Source organism: Myotis lucifugus, unplaced genomic scaffold (genome assembly GCF_000147115.1).
Source record: "Myotis lucifugus unplaced genomic scaffold, Myoluc2.0 scaffold_6, whole genome shotgun sequence".
NCBI classification, from domain to species: Eukaryota; Metazoa; Chordata; class Mammalia; order Chiroptera; family Vespertilionidae; genus Myotis; species Myotis lucifugus.
Window position 1 is genome coordinate 2,910,796 of NW_005871054.1, and position 18,980 is coordinate 2,929,775.

An 18,980-nucleotide genomic window follows, 5' to 3' on the forward strand; every position below is an offset into this window, starting at 1 on the left:
CACTAATCAGCCTGCAATGCATATTGGGGAGTGTTACAAAACTTATCATACTGTACAAAATTATAAACAATAAAATATTGTTTTTTTTGCAAATATACATTCCTCGATGTCACCCAATTCATATAAGTCCAATATCATTATAATACGTTACTTGGTTCCAAAATTATACTAAATAATACGAGGGTCTGTAAATGCACGTTTCCGCCGCAAAGTAGCGTCGAGTAGCTGGTAGCCAATGTCCAGAATGGTTCGGAGTGCAAAGGGTTAATGTAAATGGAATAATAATGATAAATGCTCTTCTGTATCTGGCTTCTTTCACTAAACATGTATATGGAGATTGATAAATGTTGCATGTATTGTTAGTTTGGTTTTTATTACTGAGTAGAGAACCATTGTATATGTATACTACTACTTACAGTATGCAGTCACTTATTAATGGACATTTGAGTTTCCAATTTTGGGCTATTATGAATAAAGCTGATATAAACATTCATATGCAAGTCTTATGGGGTACATATGTTTTTGTTTCTCTTGGGTAAATGCCAAGTAAAGAAATAGCTGAGAAGTATGATAAGTGTAAGATTATTTTATAAGAAGCTGGCAAACTGTTTCCAAAGGAGTTTGTACCATGCATTTGTTGCACATTCTCACCCATAGTTGGTATAGTTAGTCTTTTTAATTTCAGCCATTCCAGTGAGTATGTAGTCTTATTTTGTGCCTTTGTTGTCTTACTCAAGAAATCATTGCCAAATTCAATGTCCTGAAGCTTTTGTCCTATATTTTCTTCCAAAAGTTTTATATTTTAGGTCCTTGATTCATTTTTAATTAATTCTTGTATATGTGTTAGGTAATGGTTCAACTTTAATCTTTTTCATATGGACATCCAGATTTCCCAGCATTTCTTGAAAAGGCTGTCCTTTCCACATTAAATGGTCTCAGAAGTTATTTTATTTTAATATTTTATAATTTGTTTTTCATATACATTGACATTTTTCGATCTGCATTTTTGTCCTTTTTGTTGAATTTATTAGGGTGATACTGGTTAACAAAAGTATACAGGTTTCAATTGCACAATTCTGCAACATATCATCTATATACTGTATTGTGTGTGCACCACCCCAAGTCAAGTCCTCCATCCATCACTACTTACCCTCTAAACCAGTGGTTCTCAACCTTTTGTCCCTTTAAATGTTTGTCATGTTGTGACCCAACCATAAAATTATTTTCGTTGCTACTTCATAACTGTAATGTTGCTACTGTTATGAATTGTAATGTAAATATTCACAGGATGGTCTTAGGCGACCCCTGTGAAAGGGGTAGTTTGACCGCCAAGGGGTCACGACCCACAGGTTGAGAACCGCTGCTCTAAACCCTCCTCCACCCCCCCCCCACCCCCCGCTCCCTAGCAGTCACCACTCTGTTGTTCATATCCTTGAGTTTTTCCTCTTTTTTTTTTTTCTTTTTGCTCAATCCATCCACCTCCTTCACCCAGTGTCCCCCTGCCCCTCCCCAGGTATCAGCCTATGCTCTATCTATGAGTCTGTATCAGTTTTGCTTGTTAATTCATTGTATTCCATATATGAGTGAAATCATGTTACTTGTCTTTTCGATGTGTAGAGCATTATTCAGATTTTTTATTTTTTTATGAATGAGTTTTGTGTTTCTAAAAATTTGTCCATTTTGTGTAAGTTATCCAATTTTTTGACATACATTGACAGCATCACCTCTCTTGCACAGTGGGCTGTTATTAAGTAAAATAAGAGTTACTTGAACACAAGCACTGTGCTACTGAGCCAGCTCTACTTAGTGATTAATGGTTGAGTAGTGTGTGCAGTGTGGACACACTGGACAAAGGGATGATTCATATCCGGGCGGGACAGAACAGCACGGCAGGAGATTTCATCACACTATTCAGAACAGCACACAATCTAAAACTTATGAGTTGTTTATTTCTGGAATTTTCCATTTAATATTTTCAGACTGTTGTTGACCATGGGCAATTGGAACCTCTGAAAATTAAACTGTGAATAAGGGAGGGACTACTGTAGTAGGAATATTTTCACTCAGTCTGTGGCTTACATATATAAATAAACATTTATGTTTTTTAAGCAGAGTTTTAAATGTAACAGTTTTTGTATCTGGTATAAGAAATCCCTTTTTTTAAGATCACAAAGATTTTCTCCTGATTTTTGTTTGTTTATTTGTTTTCTGTAAGTTTTATAGTTATCTTTCAGATTTAGGTCTGTGATCATTTTGAGCTAACTTTTATATAAGTGGAGTGAGGATGAAGTTTTGTTTTATTTGATTTTTTTATGGCTATCCAATTTTTCTAGCACCATTTGTTGAAAAGACTATTCTTTCCTCACTGAAATTTCTTGGTACCTTTCTGAAAACCAGTTATATGGGGTTGTTATGTTTCAAGTACTATATTGGTATATTGTATAGATATACCACTTGGCACTGGCGTTAGGAAAATAGGAAGAAGAGGACTATTAGGGCGAAAGCTCTGAAACGCTGATCTTGAACATAAATGATAATTCTTATTAATTCATTTTAAGGAAGTGTTTTACTTTAAAAAAATTTAAGTAGAGCTTTAAGTCAAAAATATTACACTAAAAAATATTTTACCAATATATTTTTTATTTTAAGTATACATATAGAAATGTAACATTTTCAGTTGAATTATATTCTAGAGCTATTGAGAATTGCTATGGCCCCAATATATTAGAGTATATGCAACTTGTTGGAGAAACAACTTGTTAGTTGTTTAACTGTTTTAAAAATCATAATACATTTTGAGCAGTGTACAGTGGAACCTTGGTGCTCGAACTTAATTCATGCCGAAGGCTTTTCAAGAAGTGATTTGTTAAAAAACTGAATCATATTTTCCCATTAGAAAGAATGTAAATTGAATTAATCCATTCCAGATCCCCAAAGAATTCCCTGTTTAACCTTTCTTATATACAGTACATGTATAATGTACTGTTTAATCTATAAATAAACACTTATTTTCTTAAATTTATTGAGCTATCCCCTACTAGCCTGAACGGAATCACTTTCAGCACTCCTTCCAGGGGTGTCTTTCAGGTCAGGATCAGCATCTTTGTTCAAATTTCACTGCTTCTGAAATGCTGTACTGTATTTTTATTAAAAACCCCGTATCTCCCTATTACATACATTTATATGATGTTTTCATGATAGAAATGTGTGTCATTTCCATTTCATTACATGCACCCTCTTAGTGTTTTGATAATTTTTCTTCAATTTCATAAGATTGGATTGTTACTGACCGTAATATATGCTCAGCAAAATTCTATAGCACATGGATTAACTACTAGGTATAATTATTTTTATTTTCTAGCCTTTCATTTTAAGTTATATAGTAGCCATATTCATTTAATTAAAATAGGGAAATGACATTTTTTTCTTATTCACAGTGGCAGCTAGACTGTCTTGCTTGCTTGCTGAAGTTAATATGCCAGTTTGCAGTAGATCCGTCTGATTTGGATTTAGCTTATCATGATGTCTTTGCCTGGTCTGGTATAGCAGAAAGCCATAGGAAAAGAACTTGGCCTGGCAAATCAAGAAAGGCTGCTGGTGATCATGCCAAAGGTCTTCATATACCAAGATTAACAGAGGTAAAGTTCAGAAGTTATTAAATTGTAGTAATGAATTCTATTTATGTTTTAAGAGAGCTTGTGTATTTTTGTTTTGACAAAATGATGTAAAACACTAATGCATAAGAAATGCTATTCTACAATACCACAGTATGACTTAGCATTTGAAGTGATGCCTTCATTTTAATGCAGAAGTAATTATGATGCTTATTTCATCATCCAAAATGCAAGAATAAATTATATGGCATTTTAATGTTATCTAACTGTAGGATTGAGTTTATTATTTGGATTCAGTAATATATATATATACTAGAGGCCCAGTGCACAAAAATTTGTGCACTCGGGGCGGGGGGGTCCCTCAGCCCGGCCTGTGTCCTCTCACAGGCTGGGACCACTCGGGAGATAATGACCTGCGGGCTTAGGCCTGCTCCCAGGTGGCAGAGGGCAGGCCCAATCCCTAGGTGCAGCCCCTGGTCGGGCTCAGAGCAGGGCTGATTGGGGAGTTGGGGCGCCGCCCCCTGTTGTGCACAGAGCAGGGCGGATCGGGAGATTGCGATGCCACCCCTAGTCACGCTCAGGGTAGGGCCGATTGGGGGGTTGGGGCACCGCCCCCTGTCACACTCAAGGCAGGGTCGATAGGGAGGTTGCGGCACCACCCCCTGTCACGCACAGAGTAGGGCCCATCGGGGTTGGGGAGCTCCCCCCTGTCACGAACAGAGCAGGGCGGATAGGGAGGTTGTGGCCCCGCCCCCTGTCACACACAGAGCCGCAGGGCGATCAGAGCGTTGGGGAGCTCCCCCCTGTCACACACTGAGCAGGGCTGATCAGGGGGTTGGGGCGCTGCACCCTGTCACACACAGAGCCACAGGGCAATCAGGGGGTTGGGGAGCTCCCCCCTGTCACGCACAGAGCAGGCCTGATCAGGGGGTTAAGGAGCTCCCCCTGTCAGGAACAGAGCAGGGCGGATAGGGAGGTTGTGGCCCCGCCCCCTATCACACACAGAGCCGCAGGGCGATCAGGGGGTTTGGTCGCTGCCCCCTGTCACGCTGATCCCGGTGCCGGGAGGCCTTGCTGCTCTGCTGATCCCGGTGCTGGGAGGCATATTACCCTTTTACTATATAGGATAGAAGCCTGGTGCACGGGTGGGGGCCGGCTGGTTTGCCCTGAATGGTGTCCTGGATCAGGGTGGGGTCCCGCTTGGGTGCCTGGCCAGCCTGGGTGAGGGGATGATGGCTGTTTGCATCTGGTCACACCCCCTTCAGGGTGGGGGTCCTGCTTGGGTGCCTGGCCAGCCTGGGTGAGGGGATGATGGCTGTTTGCATCTGGTCACACCCCCTTTAGGGTGGGGGTCCCCACTGGGGTGCCTGGCCAGCCTGGGTGAGGGGCTGAGGGCCGTTTTCAGGCTGGCAGGTGACTGAAGCTCCCAACCTGTCCTTTTTTCCTTTTTTTTAAATTCTGGGCCGGCTTTAGCTCTGAGGCTCGGCTCCAGCTATGAGACCTCCGCTGCTGAAAGCAGGTTTCTGGCCTTTGTTTACCTTCTGTATTTGAAACGATGTTGCGGTCCTGCTGGCTGAAGCCCAGGATTTTGTTTAGCTTCTTTATTGGTTACAATGTTGCTTAGAGTGCAGCTGAGAGGCTGGCAAGGCAGGCAGGGAAGCTTGGCTTCCTCCGTCACTGAAGCAAGGAAGCCTCCCTGTTCGCGTCAGCTGCCTGGCTGCCGGCCACCATCTTGGTTTGCAGTTAATTTGCATATCTCACTGATTAGCCAATGGGAAGGGTAGCGGCCGTACGGCTAATTACCATGTTTCTCTTTTATTAGATAGGATACTGAATGTATTAGGGTCCATTCAGGAAAGCAAACCACATTAGATATTTCAACAGAGGAAATTTAAAATAGAGAATTGGTTTTATATGTATGTGTTGGAAGACAGCATACAAAAGAGAAATGTTGAGGTAATCTAGACAAGTAGCCATTTACTGCTCATCGGGTTTTCAGAACATATGGGAGGAATAGGTTGGGGTTTTTAGAAATAAGCTTATAGAATAAAAATACTGTTGAACTGGGGTTTAGGCCTCCCAAGAAAGGGGTTTTACTACTGCTTCTAAAACCAACTGCCTTTTCTGGGTGAAATACTTCTGGAGCATTGCCAAAAAGGAAGAAGAAATCCACAAGGAAATAATTTATAGTGTCTCAGATTGACAGAACCTAATAGGAAGTCAGCTGGCAAGGAGAAATTTGATTTGTTATGTACCAGCCCTAGGATTGCAGAGCAAGTATATATAATGGATAGAGCTGAAGAAAATGACACAATAATCAGCAGTAAAATTAGAATTATTTTTGTTCACGTGATCATATATTTGTATTTCCAGTGTCTTCACCAGTGGTCTGGGAAGTGGGGAAGAGATGAAGATAAGTTTTTAGTGAAATCGCTTTCTCATTTTGTAATCTTTTGTGACTAATGCCTCACTTAGTACCTGCCCAAGAAAAAACAGAGTAATGAATTGGTTACTGATAGAAAAATGTTATGGTGGTTATAGGTTGGAAACTGATGGTATAAATGGAAACATAAAGCCTATTTCCCTGGAATTTGGGGAGATTAAAAGGGGGAAATGATCAATGTTAATATTCCAGGGTTAAATGGGAAAAATGGTCTATGCTAGTATTTCCAGGTTATAATGTAAAAAGCTCAGATTGAATGTGCTTTTTCCCATCAACTCACTAAATAACTTAAAAGCTTTTGACACTTAGTGATTTCCTCTTGAGATGTTAATAATATATAAATATAGGTACACATATAGAATTTTAAAAATAATTGGCTTTTTAAAAAATTTTTTTACCTTTAATTGTTGACACTATTATAGATGTACCCCTTATTCCCACTTTGGCCACTTCCACCCAGCCCCCAAGAATTGGCTTGTTTTTTAAAAAGTATATGAAAGTACGTTCTTAGTGAAAATAGTTCTGAATATACAAGTGAACTCCTCAGTCATAGATGACAACCATAAATAGCATTATTTATTTTTTTTCTAGGCACATGCCAGGGTTAGGTTTTTGTAGTTTACAAAAGGTACATACATTATGTATTTTACCATTTATTCATCATAATAATTAGAGCTTAGTATGTAAATCTAAGCTCTTTGGGAACAAAAATTCTTGTTACACTAATTCTGGAGACAGAGCCATCCAATTTTGGTACACTGTAGATAGTAAGAAATTCTTTGTATTTGTTCTCTTTAATAGCCTTTACGAAGGTTGAAATTCCAAATTGAACTTTTATATTCCTACCTAAACATAATTTTTCTTGAAGCTTTCCTGATTTTGCCAGGGGACAGGTTTTGCACATTTGACATATATATACTTGTGTTACAGCGCTCTCTATGTTATCTGCTGCACTTGTCTAACATCTCCAGGATGGGAACAGTGTCTTATAAAATAAGTGCCTAGAGTGAGCTCTGACCTACAGAAGAGATTCTATAATTTTTTTAAAATATATTTTATTGATTTTTTACGGAGAGGAAGGGAGAGGGATAGAGAGTTAGAAACATCGATCAGCTGCCTCCTGCACATCTCCTACTGGGGATGTGCCCGCAACCAAGGTACATGCCCTTGACTGGAATCGAACCTGGGACCTGTCAGTCCGCAGGCCGATGCTCTATCCACTGAGCCAAACCGGTTTCGGCCTATAATTTTTTAAATTAAATTAGAAAATTATTATTTTTTTCTATTATATGGACGAAGAGCTTGAATTTAGAAATTAAGTATTTATTAGAGTCGAGGCAGCTTGCAAGTCAGCAAACTCAACATTGAACCTTAGGATTTTAAATCTGAAATCCATGCTGTATATCCCTGGAGTATTATATTGTCTTCCTATATTCATTTCAGGATGGTTGAGGAATCTGCTGTTGCTTGACTTCTTTTTCCTTGTTTCAGAAGTAGAAAATGTTTTATTCTTCACCTATGCTGCAAAAATACACCAATGAGTGATATATGGTATTTTTCTCTGACATGCAGAGAATCTGTGGAGCAAATATAAAAAAATAGTTTTATTTGTGTATTTCTAAATTTTGAATATTTTTTTGTTAAAGTTGCTTGTTTTCTAATATTTGATATTTTTACAGTATTTTCAAATGGCCATTCTAAGATACTCCTTGTCATAAAAAAAATTTAACATAACTTTGAGTCAGGTTAAAAATGCAGTTGTGTGGTTTTGTGTGTTTTTTTAATGTATTTAGAGATTTTTTAAAAATGTTTTTTGTTTTGTTTTAAAGGTATTTCTTGTTCTTGTGCAAGGAACCAGCTTGATTCAACGACTTATGTCTGTTGCTTATACCTATGATAATCTGGCTCCTAGGTATGATGTTTTTAACATAATTTATGTATGCATTTGTGGTAAGAATATAGTGTTTTAAAGGTTCATTTTTGAAAACATTTAATACTTAGAAAAATTTTAGGGTGTTTTTATGAACTCCCATACTGCTTATCTAGATTTGCATATTACTATCAACATTTTGCCAATTTTATTACATAATCATGAGTGTGTATATCTGTGTGTGTGCGAACACATTCATTTACATATTGTTCTGAATCTTTGCGAGTAAGTTTCAGACATTATGACCATTTACTCATAAGTACTTTCATGTGTATCTCCTAAGACCAAGGACATTTTATTAGCTACTAGTGTAAAGTAAGTTTAGAAAATATTATCTAATATACAGTTGGTACTCAATGTCTCATTCGAACCACATACTACTATTGCATTTAGTTCTCATATGTATTTCATTTCCTTTAATCACTGATACTGTCTTAGCCTTTCTTTTATGATACTGACATTTCTGAATAGTACAGGCCAATTCTTTTATAATGCACCTTTCAATCTAGGTTTTCCTGATTGTTCCTCATGATTAGATGCGGATTATATATTTTATCAGGAATACTCCATAAATAATAGTCTTCCCCAGTACATCCTGGTGATGTCAGTTTGTCCATTATTAGTGATACTAATTTTGATTGGTTAATCTGGTTTTCTTTAGCTTTTTCTACAGTGTTTCTGATTTTTTCTTTGCAATTAAAAGTAACCTGAGGGGACTATATTTTGCAATTGCTTAAATTTCCAGCTCTTATAATAAAATTTTCATTCATTGATTTTTTTTTTTTAAGCATTCAGTGATGATTCTTGCCTGAATTAAAAATATTGGTATAGCCTTTGCCAGGTGATTCAGTTGGTTGGAGCATTTTCATATACATCAAAAGGTTGTGGGTTTGTTCGTGGCCAGGGTACATACCTTGGTGTGGGTTCAATTCCCAGTCGGGGTACATTTGAGAGTCAAGCGAACGGCGGCGCGCGTCGCGCGCGCTCTCTCTCTCTCCCTCTCCCTCTCTCTACCTTCTTTCTCACTCCTTTCTTCCTCTTTCTAAAATCAATAAAAAAACATATCCTAGGGTGAGGATTAAAAGTTAAAAAAAAAGTAAAATATATTTACAAACTAGTGGTTTTTCTAACTCTTAACATTGCTTTTATGTTTATTAGTTGACATTTTATTGTGAGGAAGTGCTTTCTCTTCTTTCCTTTTATTTATTATCAGTTTGGATTTTTTTTCATTCAACATGTTGTAATTCATTACTATTACTATTCACTTTACTAAAATTATTCCTGAGTTGGCCTCGTCAGGTTTGTTCATGTGTCTTTTGACATATCATATTATTTTGTGTGGAGGGGAGGAATCTTTTTTTCCCCCTTCCAGGTTTGTAGTTCCCCTGCCTTAGTTCTAGAATCAGCCATTTTCTTTAAGACGCCTGTTGGTAGGGAACCTCAGAAATATGGGTGCGTGGTCTACTCATTGCTACCAGTGTTTCCGTGCTACTCTGCCCTCTGGATAGAGCTGGAAATAAGAATATAGTTAAACATGTAATATGATTCTATGTATTTGAGTTATGTTGGAAAAGCTTTTTTAAATGTACAAGTTATTCCCCCCCCCCCCCCCGAAATTAAAGTATTTATTTGCTGACTAAATACATGGGAAGCAGGGAGAAAGGGGAAGAGAGAGACCAATTGGTTATGCCTCCTGTACATACCCCTACAGGGTATTGAACCCACAACCTAGATATGTGCCCTGACCAAGAATCAAACCTGCAGCCTTTGGTATACGGGACGATGCTCCAACCAACTAAGCCACATCAGCCAGGGCCTAAGATTATGTCTTTCTTAATGTACTTTTCTTTAGTGTCTATCCCAATTTAATTCACATTCATTCCTTGATCAATACCTGCTTTACCCCACTAGACTGGTTAAGTATAAGTACTATATAAACTAAATCTGATTTTGCTCACCATTATATTTTCAGTGCCAGGTATCTTACCTCATAGTTTAAAAACTTATGAATGGGTAACATGGGGAAATGAAGAAAATGATGTAACATGGCTTTGATTAATATGATAAAATACATTTTATACCCCAACCACCAATTACTCTCAGCTAAATATTTCTTAACTCTTCCTCCTTGTCCTCTAACACACACTGTTCCTCAGTATTCACACCCTACAATACATTGAGTTAAGGCAATTCAATGACTGCTTTAGTCTACTTTTTGTTCACTTGACTCTGTTAACCTCATGCAATGAAAAATAAATATGCAGATTTGATACCAGGTGTTGCTGCTGGTTCTCTATGTGGCAATTCTTGTTTTCATTCTAGCAGTTCCATTTTCATTTTATTTTAGAGAAAGAGAGAGACATCGAGACATCAATTTGTTGTTCTATTTATGCATTCATTCGTTGCTTTTGTATGTGCCCTGACCAGGGACCGAACCCACAATCTTGGTGAATTGGATGATGCTCTAACCAACTGAGCTTCCCAGCCAGGGCCAGTAGTTCCATCTTAAAAAATTCATTAAAATCTTTGTAATGTGAGCTCTTGCCCACTCCCCATTCCCACACTTCATCTCTGTGATTTCTCAGCTTCTATTTCTGCACCATTATCTTTTCATAGGTTCTAACCCTTCATTCATAAGGTGCTAGGACAGTGGTCGGCAAATTGCGGCTCGCAAACCACATGCGGCTCTTTGTGTGGCCACGAAGTTTCAATCACACTGTACGTGCACGCCCGCACGTGGTATTTTGTGGAAGAGCCACACTCGAGGGGCCGCAGTTTGCCGACCACTGTGCTAGGAGATTTACATCAAAGCAGTTAAAACACTTTTTGCTTGTATTATCAAAAATCATTTAATACTACAAATTTAAAAGATAGGTGGGTAAGCTGCTCTGGTAAAGTTAACATACCAATATGTTTATAGTATGTTTAATATTAAAGTTTGATTTATAAAGTTTTTACTTCTTAGTACCTTTTACTTTAAATTAGTAATATGGGTGAGCCTTGCTTTGGGGGACTTTGAAAGGTATTCTGTGAATTAATAGCAAAGTGTTTATGCTAGAGATTAGTGATTTTTTAGAAGTTTATTTGTAAGCCCAAGCCAGTTTAGCTCAGTGGATGGAGTGTCGGCCTGCAGACTGAAGGGTCCCGAATTTGGTTCCCATCAAGGGCATGTGCCTGGGTTGTGGGCTTGATTCCCAGTGGGGGGCATGCAGGAGGCAGCTGATCAATGAGTCTCTCTCATCATTGATGTTTCTATCTCTCTCTCCCTCTCTCTCTGAAATCAATAAAAATATATTTTAAAAAAGTTTATTTGTAAGGCTAATAATCTATATTTAATCTTGTTAAAATAAAAATTTTAATTAGTTTTCTTGAAACTGAAGTAATACATTTTCTTTTAAAATATTTTTATTGATTTTTAGAGAAAGGAGAGAGAGAGAGAAATATCAATGATGAGAGAGAATCATTGATCGGCTGCCTCCTGCATGCCCCCTACTGGGGATCCAGCCCACAATCTGGGCATGTGCCCTGACTGGGAATTGAACCATGACCACCTCCTGGTTCATAGGTTGCATAGGTTGATTCTCAACCACTGAGCTATACCAGCCGGGCAAAGTAATACATTTTCCGTTGAAGTTACTAAAAGTATTAGGGAAAATAAAGATGAAATTATATTAAATTAGCTTTCTCTACTTTTTAATAATTTGCTTTTTAAAAAAATATATTTTATTGATTTTTTACAGAGAGGAAGAGAGAGGGATAGAGAGTTAGAAACTGGAACACTTGTTCCAGATGGATACAATCAGCTGCCTCCTGCACACCTCCCACTGGGGATGTGCCCACAACCAAGGTACATGCCCTTGACCGGAATCGAACCCGGGACCCTTCAGTCTGCAGGCCGGCACTCTATCCACTGAGCCAAACCGGTTAGGGCTTAATAATTTGCTTTTAACTATTCATGCTAGAAACTGGCACTAACAATACAACAACATTAAACAGAACCTTTCATAGCTGAAAGCTTTTCTGAAAGGGTTTGTTGAGCTGAATGCTAGCCAGAAGAGGACTAAGTCCTGGGGCATGAAGTCTAAACCAACGGCAGCAGGACTAGATGGAGTAGACTACATGTCCCCCATTCTGGAGTTGATGGGCTCTTTGTACATTATAGAAAAAAGATGTAAGTTGTTTTCAAAGAATTTACATTGGCTAAGTAAAGGAGGAAGGTAAAGCAGGGGCAGTTCTAGGATAGGTGCATAGTCCCTGAGGAAGAAATGTTTACTACTTTTGATTGGTTGCAGGGAACAGTCCTGAAAGTTCATGCATAAGCAGATTGTGATGGTTTCTGGTGGTGGTTCTAGGACAGTGATGGCGAACCTTTTGAGCTCGGCGTATCAGCATTTTGAAAAACCCTAACTTAACTCTGGTGCCGTGTCACATAAGAAATTTTTTGATATTTGCAACCATAGTAAAACAAAGACTTATATTTTTTATATTTATTTTATATATTTAAATGCCATTTAATAAAGATAAATCAACCAAAAAAATGAGTTCACGTGTCACCTCTGACACGCGTGTCATAGGTTTGCCATCACTGCTCTAGGAGTTGCTTCAAAGCTCCTGCATTCAGGAATGTGAGCAGTCTATTGTTAGTTGGCTCACAGACATTAATTAACTGGTTGAATACTCTTGTCTCTCTGTCTCACTTTCTGGCCTGCAATAATTTAATTTAGTACGTCTCAGAATTTTTTTTCTTGTCAAAGGAAGGGCATTTTATGTCAATGTATGATTCTTCTTTTAAAGCAGCAGTTCTCAACCTGTGGGTCGCAACCCCTTTGGGGGTTGAACGACCCTTTCACAGGGGTCGCCTAAATACATCCTGCATATCAGATATTTACATTACGTTTCATAACAGTAGCAAAATTACAGTTATGAAGTAGCAATGAAAATAATATTATGGTTGGGGGTCACCACAACATGATAGACTAAACCATTGTGACCTTTCTCTTGAATAACAACCATGAGCATTTGTTGAGGGTTTACTTATTTCAATCAATATTGGTTTCAGTCAAATTTTATTAAATCTGAACATCCATTTGTTTGCTATAAGATTTTACCAGTGAATTTTAAAATAAAAGATAAGAGTCATAGAAAAAAATAAAAGTAGCTTTCTAAAATCTAATTTTTATGGGGAAAGTTGTATATACTTTTAACTAAGTTATTTTTAATTCATTACTGAATTTAATTGGTGGTGGTGTATTTTTATTTGCAGAGTTTTGAAAGCTCAGTCTGATCACAGGTCTAGACATGAAGGTAAGGATTTAAGAAAGTTAATTTTTAAGAGGTAAAAATTTAGATAACTAGATAAATTTATATATATTTTTAAATAATGAACATTGTTTTCTTTACAGTACCAAGCCCTTATAATTGTACTTTTTCCTACTTTTTCTTTAGTTTCACATTATTCAATGTGGCTCTTGGTGAGTTGGGCTCATTGCTGTTCTTTAGTGAAATCTAGCCTTGCTGATAGTGATCATTTACAAGATTGGCTAAAGAAATTGACCCTCCTTATTCCTGAGGTAAGATAAAAATAAAGATTAGTAGTTACTCTTTACTTTTTATATTATTAAAATCCTATATAATAAAAACATAATATGCTAAGTGTCCGACCGATCGGTCAACCATTCAGTCAACCACTCGACCAGTTGCTATGATGCACACTGACCACCAAGGGGGAAGATGCTACAACAGGTAGGTTAGCTTGCTAGCTGGGGTCTGGCCAATCAGGACTGGGCGAGATGGCCCCGAATGGCCCCTATCCCTGGCCAGGCCGAGGTACCCTACCTATGCACGAATTCATGTACCGGGCCTCTAGTTGATAATAAAAAAACTAATGGAAACAAATGGACATGATCCCACAAATATATCACATTATCTGGAAGATCTAGAATATTTTGGAACTATCTATACTTAAGTGTGAATGTTACATATTCTATAGCATTCATATTTGTCTTTTTCTGAAATACTTCTTTATAGATTATTTTGCTTTTTTTAAAAAAAATTGCTCTTTTCTGGGGCAGGGAGAGGTGAGCGTTTATTGTGGTCATTTAGCATTTATTGTGGTCATTTACGTTTTAGAGAAGTTTTTATTTGTGGGTTTTTTTCTATTTAATTAGAGTGTATCTTAGATGCAAGTGAAACTAAAAATAAAGATATTTTCTTTGATTCCATTATTGACACTGAGGAGGACAATATAATTTTCACTAACTATATTTTTGATATTACACCATATTCCTACATGAAATAGTAGAAACACACTCTTACTATCACTTAGCCCCAACAATCACATCTTTTTTAGACAGTACTGTATAAAACTGTACTCTGAGTTGATGAATATGTGTTTTTGTTCTGGTTCTGTCCCAAAGAACCATTGTGACGTTTGGGCAAGTCCCTTAGAATTGGTAAAATATTCTAGTTTAAGTGTTTTCTAAATTGCTGTTATGAAAATATTTTATCCTGTTACTTAATCTTGTACATAAATTAATATGTATATTTTCTCCTCAATCCCCTTTGTATTTGTCTATTATTATTGTTTAATTGGTTTTATTTTATGGCCATATTTAGGATTTCTCAGATATGTTTTTACATATTACTATATACTTTGGGGTACTTTATTTGGTCATATATTATTTATATGCGTGAATATGTGATCAGAACATTGCATTTTAAAATGTGACTAAAGAAGTCACCTAATGTTATTTCTGCCAACATATTAAGCCTAATATTAACTGTTTAATACTAACTCAGATTGTCTTTGGAACTTGTTTTTTCATTTAGACTGCAGTCCGACATGAGTCTTGCAATGGTCTTTATAAGTTATCTCTATCAGGGCTGGATGGAGGTGACTCAATCAATCGCTCTTTTCTGCTACTGGCTGCCTCAACATTGTTGAAATTTCTTCCTGATGCTCAAGCTCTCAAACCTATCAGGGTAAGATTTTTCTGTGTTCAGGAGTGGTTTCTATTTTTGCAGTTTCTTTTGCCCAGTTTTATTATCATATTATATTATTGTAGTAATTTTGAGTCCTTGTTTACTATCTATAGTTTTTACCAAGGTAATAATACTTACATAGTTCTTAAAGTGACAGCATTGTGACCATGTTACACCTACGAGTAGAATATGTTTGTTTTGATTTCAGCTTTAGGGGATCTGTCATGGATATTCTGTTTTGGAAATAACATTTGTTCTTACTATATTTTGGGGCCTGTGTTAGTAAGTTGAATGACAGAGACATCATAAATGTAGCTATCATTTAATTTAGTCACATAGGGTTTTATTATTATTATGATATTCTGAATTTCCGATTTTCATCCCTTTCCAATGTATATATTAGCCTTGTAAAAGCATCTACCACATAATAAATCCTGAGCCCATTAGTAAGTAAATTTTACTAATCCCAGAAATATGTTGTATTGTAGGATTTACTTTCCTCCACCATATTAACCTATCATCGACTATGTAAGAAATATGATGTGTTCTTTATTTTTCAGATTTCAAAATTATAATAGACCATTGCATGTGGGTAGCTTTATATATACTCATGTTCTGTAGGTTTCTTGTATTCCGACATTTTCATTGAATTCTTAATTTATATCACATTATTTAACATTATACATTATTCATATCTTTTTCAAGTAGGTTGTAAGTAATTTGAGAGTAACGTTATTCTGAGTTTTCTCATTCACTATGTTCTTAGTTATTCTAACTTTATAGAAAATAGGAGTGTTGTCTTCTTATTTTTGTTAAGTTTTTATTACTGTTTAGTTTGTATTAGGATTTAATTCTTTTCATAGTGTAGTTTCTTAAATATATTGTAATTTTAAGTTGTTTTCCTTTTAAAAATGATTTTACAAAGTTAAAATTTTTTTAATAGATAGATGATTATGAAGAAGAACCAATGTTAAAACCTGGATGCAAAGAGTATTTTTGGTTGTTGTGCAAATTAGTTGACAACATACATATAAAGGACGCTAGTCAGGTATGTCCAGAAAATTATACATTATCATGTTAATAGAAATGAATTATGCACACATGTGTTCATACTTTATAGGTCCTAATTAAAGCATTTTAATCAATGAGTTGAAAATGGTTTAATTTTTCTACTCGATTGGCACCTTTCTGTTCTGCTCTAATTCCTTTCTTCTTTTTACTTTTATCTTTGTTAAAATGGCTTTATCTAGTATCTACATATAATTAGTTTTCCTGTCTCTGTTGAGTAAGATTTCTGGATGCAAAATTTTATTTAGAATGTGAAATTCAGACTTTAAATTTAAATACAGCTTTCTATATTAGCCTGTAGATTTGGATTTCTTAATATAAAATAAAATTGCAATTCAAATAGAAGTTGTTTTAAGGTCAAAGAAACATTGTGAGTTTGCTGATCTAATTTTCTTTTAGTAGACTAAAATATTTTCATCTAAACAATTGTTTAAAACAAGTGAATTTCAAAAACAAATTTGCCACATAAAGTCTTTTGATTTTTTTCGCTTATAAATTTAGTAAACTAAAATGCATCTAAATGATCTCAGGAAAAAAAGAGAAACAACTTAAACAAAATACATTTAAATATTTAGGAAACATTTTCTCTGATTTTTTAATATATTTTGATCAAAGTGCAATATATACACTTTACATATAAAATATCCTGTAGTATTTGAACTTCTCTTTAAGAAACTGTTACATCTGAATTCTTTTTATTTTTTATTTTTGGTTAACCCTCACCCGAGGATATTTTTTTCCGTTGATTTTTAGAGAGAGTGGAAGGGAGAGGGAAAGATAGAGAGAAATACTGATGTGGTGAGAGACACACTGATTGGTTGCCTCCCACATGCCCCTGACCAAGGCCGGAGCCTGCAATGGAGGTACGTGCCCTTGTCAGGAATCTAACCTGGGACCCTTTAGTCCACAGGCCGACACTCTATCCACTCTATCCACTGCGCCAAACCGGGTAGGGCTAATCTGAATTCTTAAGTTTTCTACTTTTCATTTGAGAAATAATTGTAAAAATTAATATTAAGTATGCTTTAATTTGCTTGATTATTCAGGCCCAGTGCACGAAATTTGTGCATTGGGGGAGGGGTTGTCCCTCAGCCCAGCCTGCACCCTCTCCAATCTGGGACCCTGGGGGGATGTCCAACTGCCAGTTTAGTCTAAACGGGCAGTCAGACATCCTTTCACAATCTGGGACTGCGGGCTCCCAAATGCTCGCCTGCCTGCCTGTCTGCCTGCCTGATTGCCCCTAACCACTTCTGCCTGCCAGCCTGATCACTCCCTAACCACTCCCCTGCCAGCCTGATCGACGCCTAACCACTCCCCTGCCGGCTCAATCGCCCCCAACTGCCCTCCCCTGCAGGCCCGGTCGCCCTCAACTGCCCTCCCCTGCCAACCCGGTCCCCCCTAACTGCCCTCCCTCTGCTGTAGGCCTGGTTGCCCTCAACTTCCCTCCCCTGCCAACCCGGTCCCCCCTAACTGCCCTTCCCTGCCGGCCTGGTTACCCCCAACTGCCCTTCCCTGCCGGCCCAGTCCCCCCTAACTGCCCTCCCCTGCCATCCCGGTCCCCCCCAACTGCCCTCCCCTGCTGGCCTGGTTGCCCCCAACTGCCATCCCCTGCCGGCCTGGTCGCCCCTAACTGCCCTCCCCTGCCAGCTATCTTGTGGCCATCTTGTGCCCACATGGGGGCGGTCATTTTGTGCGAGGGCGTGATGGGCAATTTGCATATTACTGCTTTATTATATAGAATATTGATGTCACATAAACATTGGGTTTTTTTTTAAATCTGGTGTTGCCTATTAAAAGTAGGAATCTAATATTTCTTGCTTGCCAAACATTTTCCTTCATAGAGATTGTCTTTAAGAATCCTCTTAAATTAAGTTCTAGCCCAGCCTGTGTGGCTTAGTGTTTGAGCATCAACCAATGTACCAAGAGGGTCCCTGGTTCAATTCTTGGGCATGTTATGTGCCTGGGTTGCAGGCTCTATCCCCAGCAGAGGAGGGTGCAGGAGGCAGCTGATTGATCAGTATCGATGTTTCTGTGTCTGTCTCTCTTACACTTTTTCTGAAATCATAACATATTTTTAAAACATTAAATTCTAGTTTATATAATCTTAAAATTTGTTGCTCAGTTATATTGGTAATTAAAGCTTTTTGATATTATTTAACTGTATGTAAGTTTATTTTTAAAGCCTAGTTTAAAGGTGGTGTTAAAAAACCTTAATGGCTGAATTGTACAGTATGTGATTATATCTTAATAAAATTGTTAAAGAATAAAAAACAACATGAAACCTTAGTATCTCCTCAATAAATAACTGTGACGATCATAATTTGTTAGCGACATTCCATAGTATCTTTTGTTTTTTAATTTTTGTTGATATATATGTATATACATAAACATATATATGTATTTTTTTTAGAGAGAGAGAGAGGGAGAAACATTGATATGTTGCCTCCCTCATGCACCTTGCCTAAGGATTGAACCCACAAACCTGGCTATGTGCCCTGCTCAGGAATTGAACCCGCTACCTTTTGGTGTATGGGGCAACGCTCCAACCAACTGAGCCATAACAGCCAGGGCCCATTGTATCTTTTTTTTTTTTTTTTTATGAAAAAAATTTTTATTGATGGTTCATCTCATAATAAAAATTGTTTACCAGTTAATGTATCCAAAGCAGTCATCTTTCTGTGCAAAGAATTAAATCTAAAGTTATCAAGACTGCATTAAAAATTTTTTCAAAAGCCTCTTTATAGTATTTTAATACAAAATAAGGAGAATGATAGAATGATCTCCTGTGTTAACATAAAAAACCATTGAAACCTGTAAAGAATTTTTTGTGAGTTTATTTGAGCCAAACTGTCGACATATGCCGGGAAGCAGAACCTCAACGAATTGAGATAGTGCTCCCCATTGTATCTTTTTTGAAGGACTGTCAATGATGTGTTTACAACTA

At 37.2% G+C, this 18,980-nt stretch overlaps 1 protein-coding gene across 2 annotated transcripts in view; it reads left to right on the forward strand.

The window, feature by feature from the left end:
• Positions 1–18,980, forward strand: part of USP34 (ubiquitin specific peptidase 34) — a 210,883-nt gene that overhangs the window by 108,112 nt on the left and 83,791 nt on the right. For both annotated transcript variants that reach the window (XM_014446966.1, XM_023746521.1), the window contains 6 exons: positions 3,438–3,638; positions 7,887–7,969; positions 13,251–13,291; positions 13,433–13,557; positions 14,816–14,968; positions 15,912–16,016. In XM_014446966.1, coding sequence (XP_014302452.1) covers positions 3,438–3,638; positions 7,887–7,969; positions 13,251–13,291; positions 13,433–13,557; positions 14,816–14,968; positions 15,912–16,016 — 708 coding nt within the window. The remainder of the gene's footprint in view (positions 1–3,437; positions 3,639–7,886; positions 7,970–13,250; positions 13,292–13,432; positions 13,558–14,815; positions 14,969–15,911; positions 16,017–18,980) is intronic.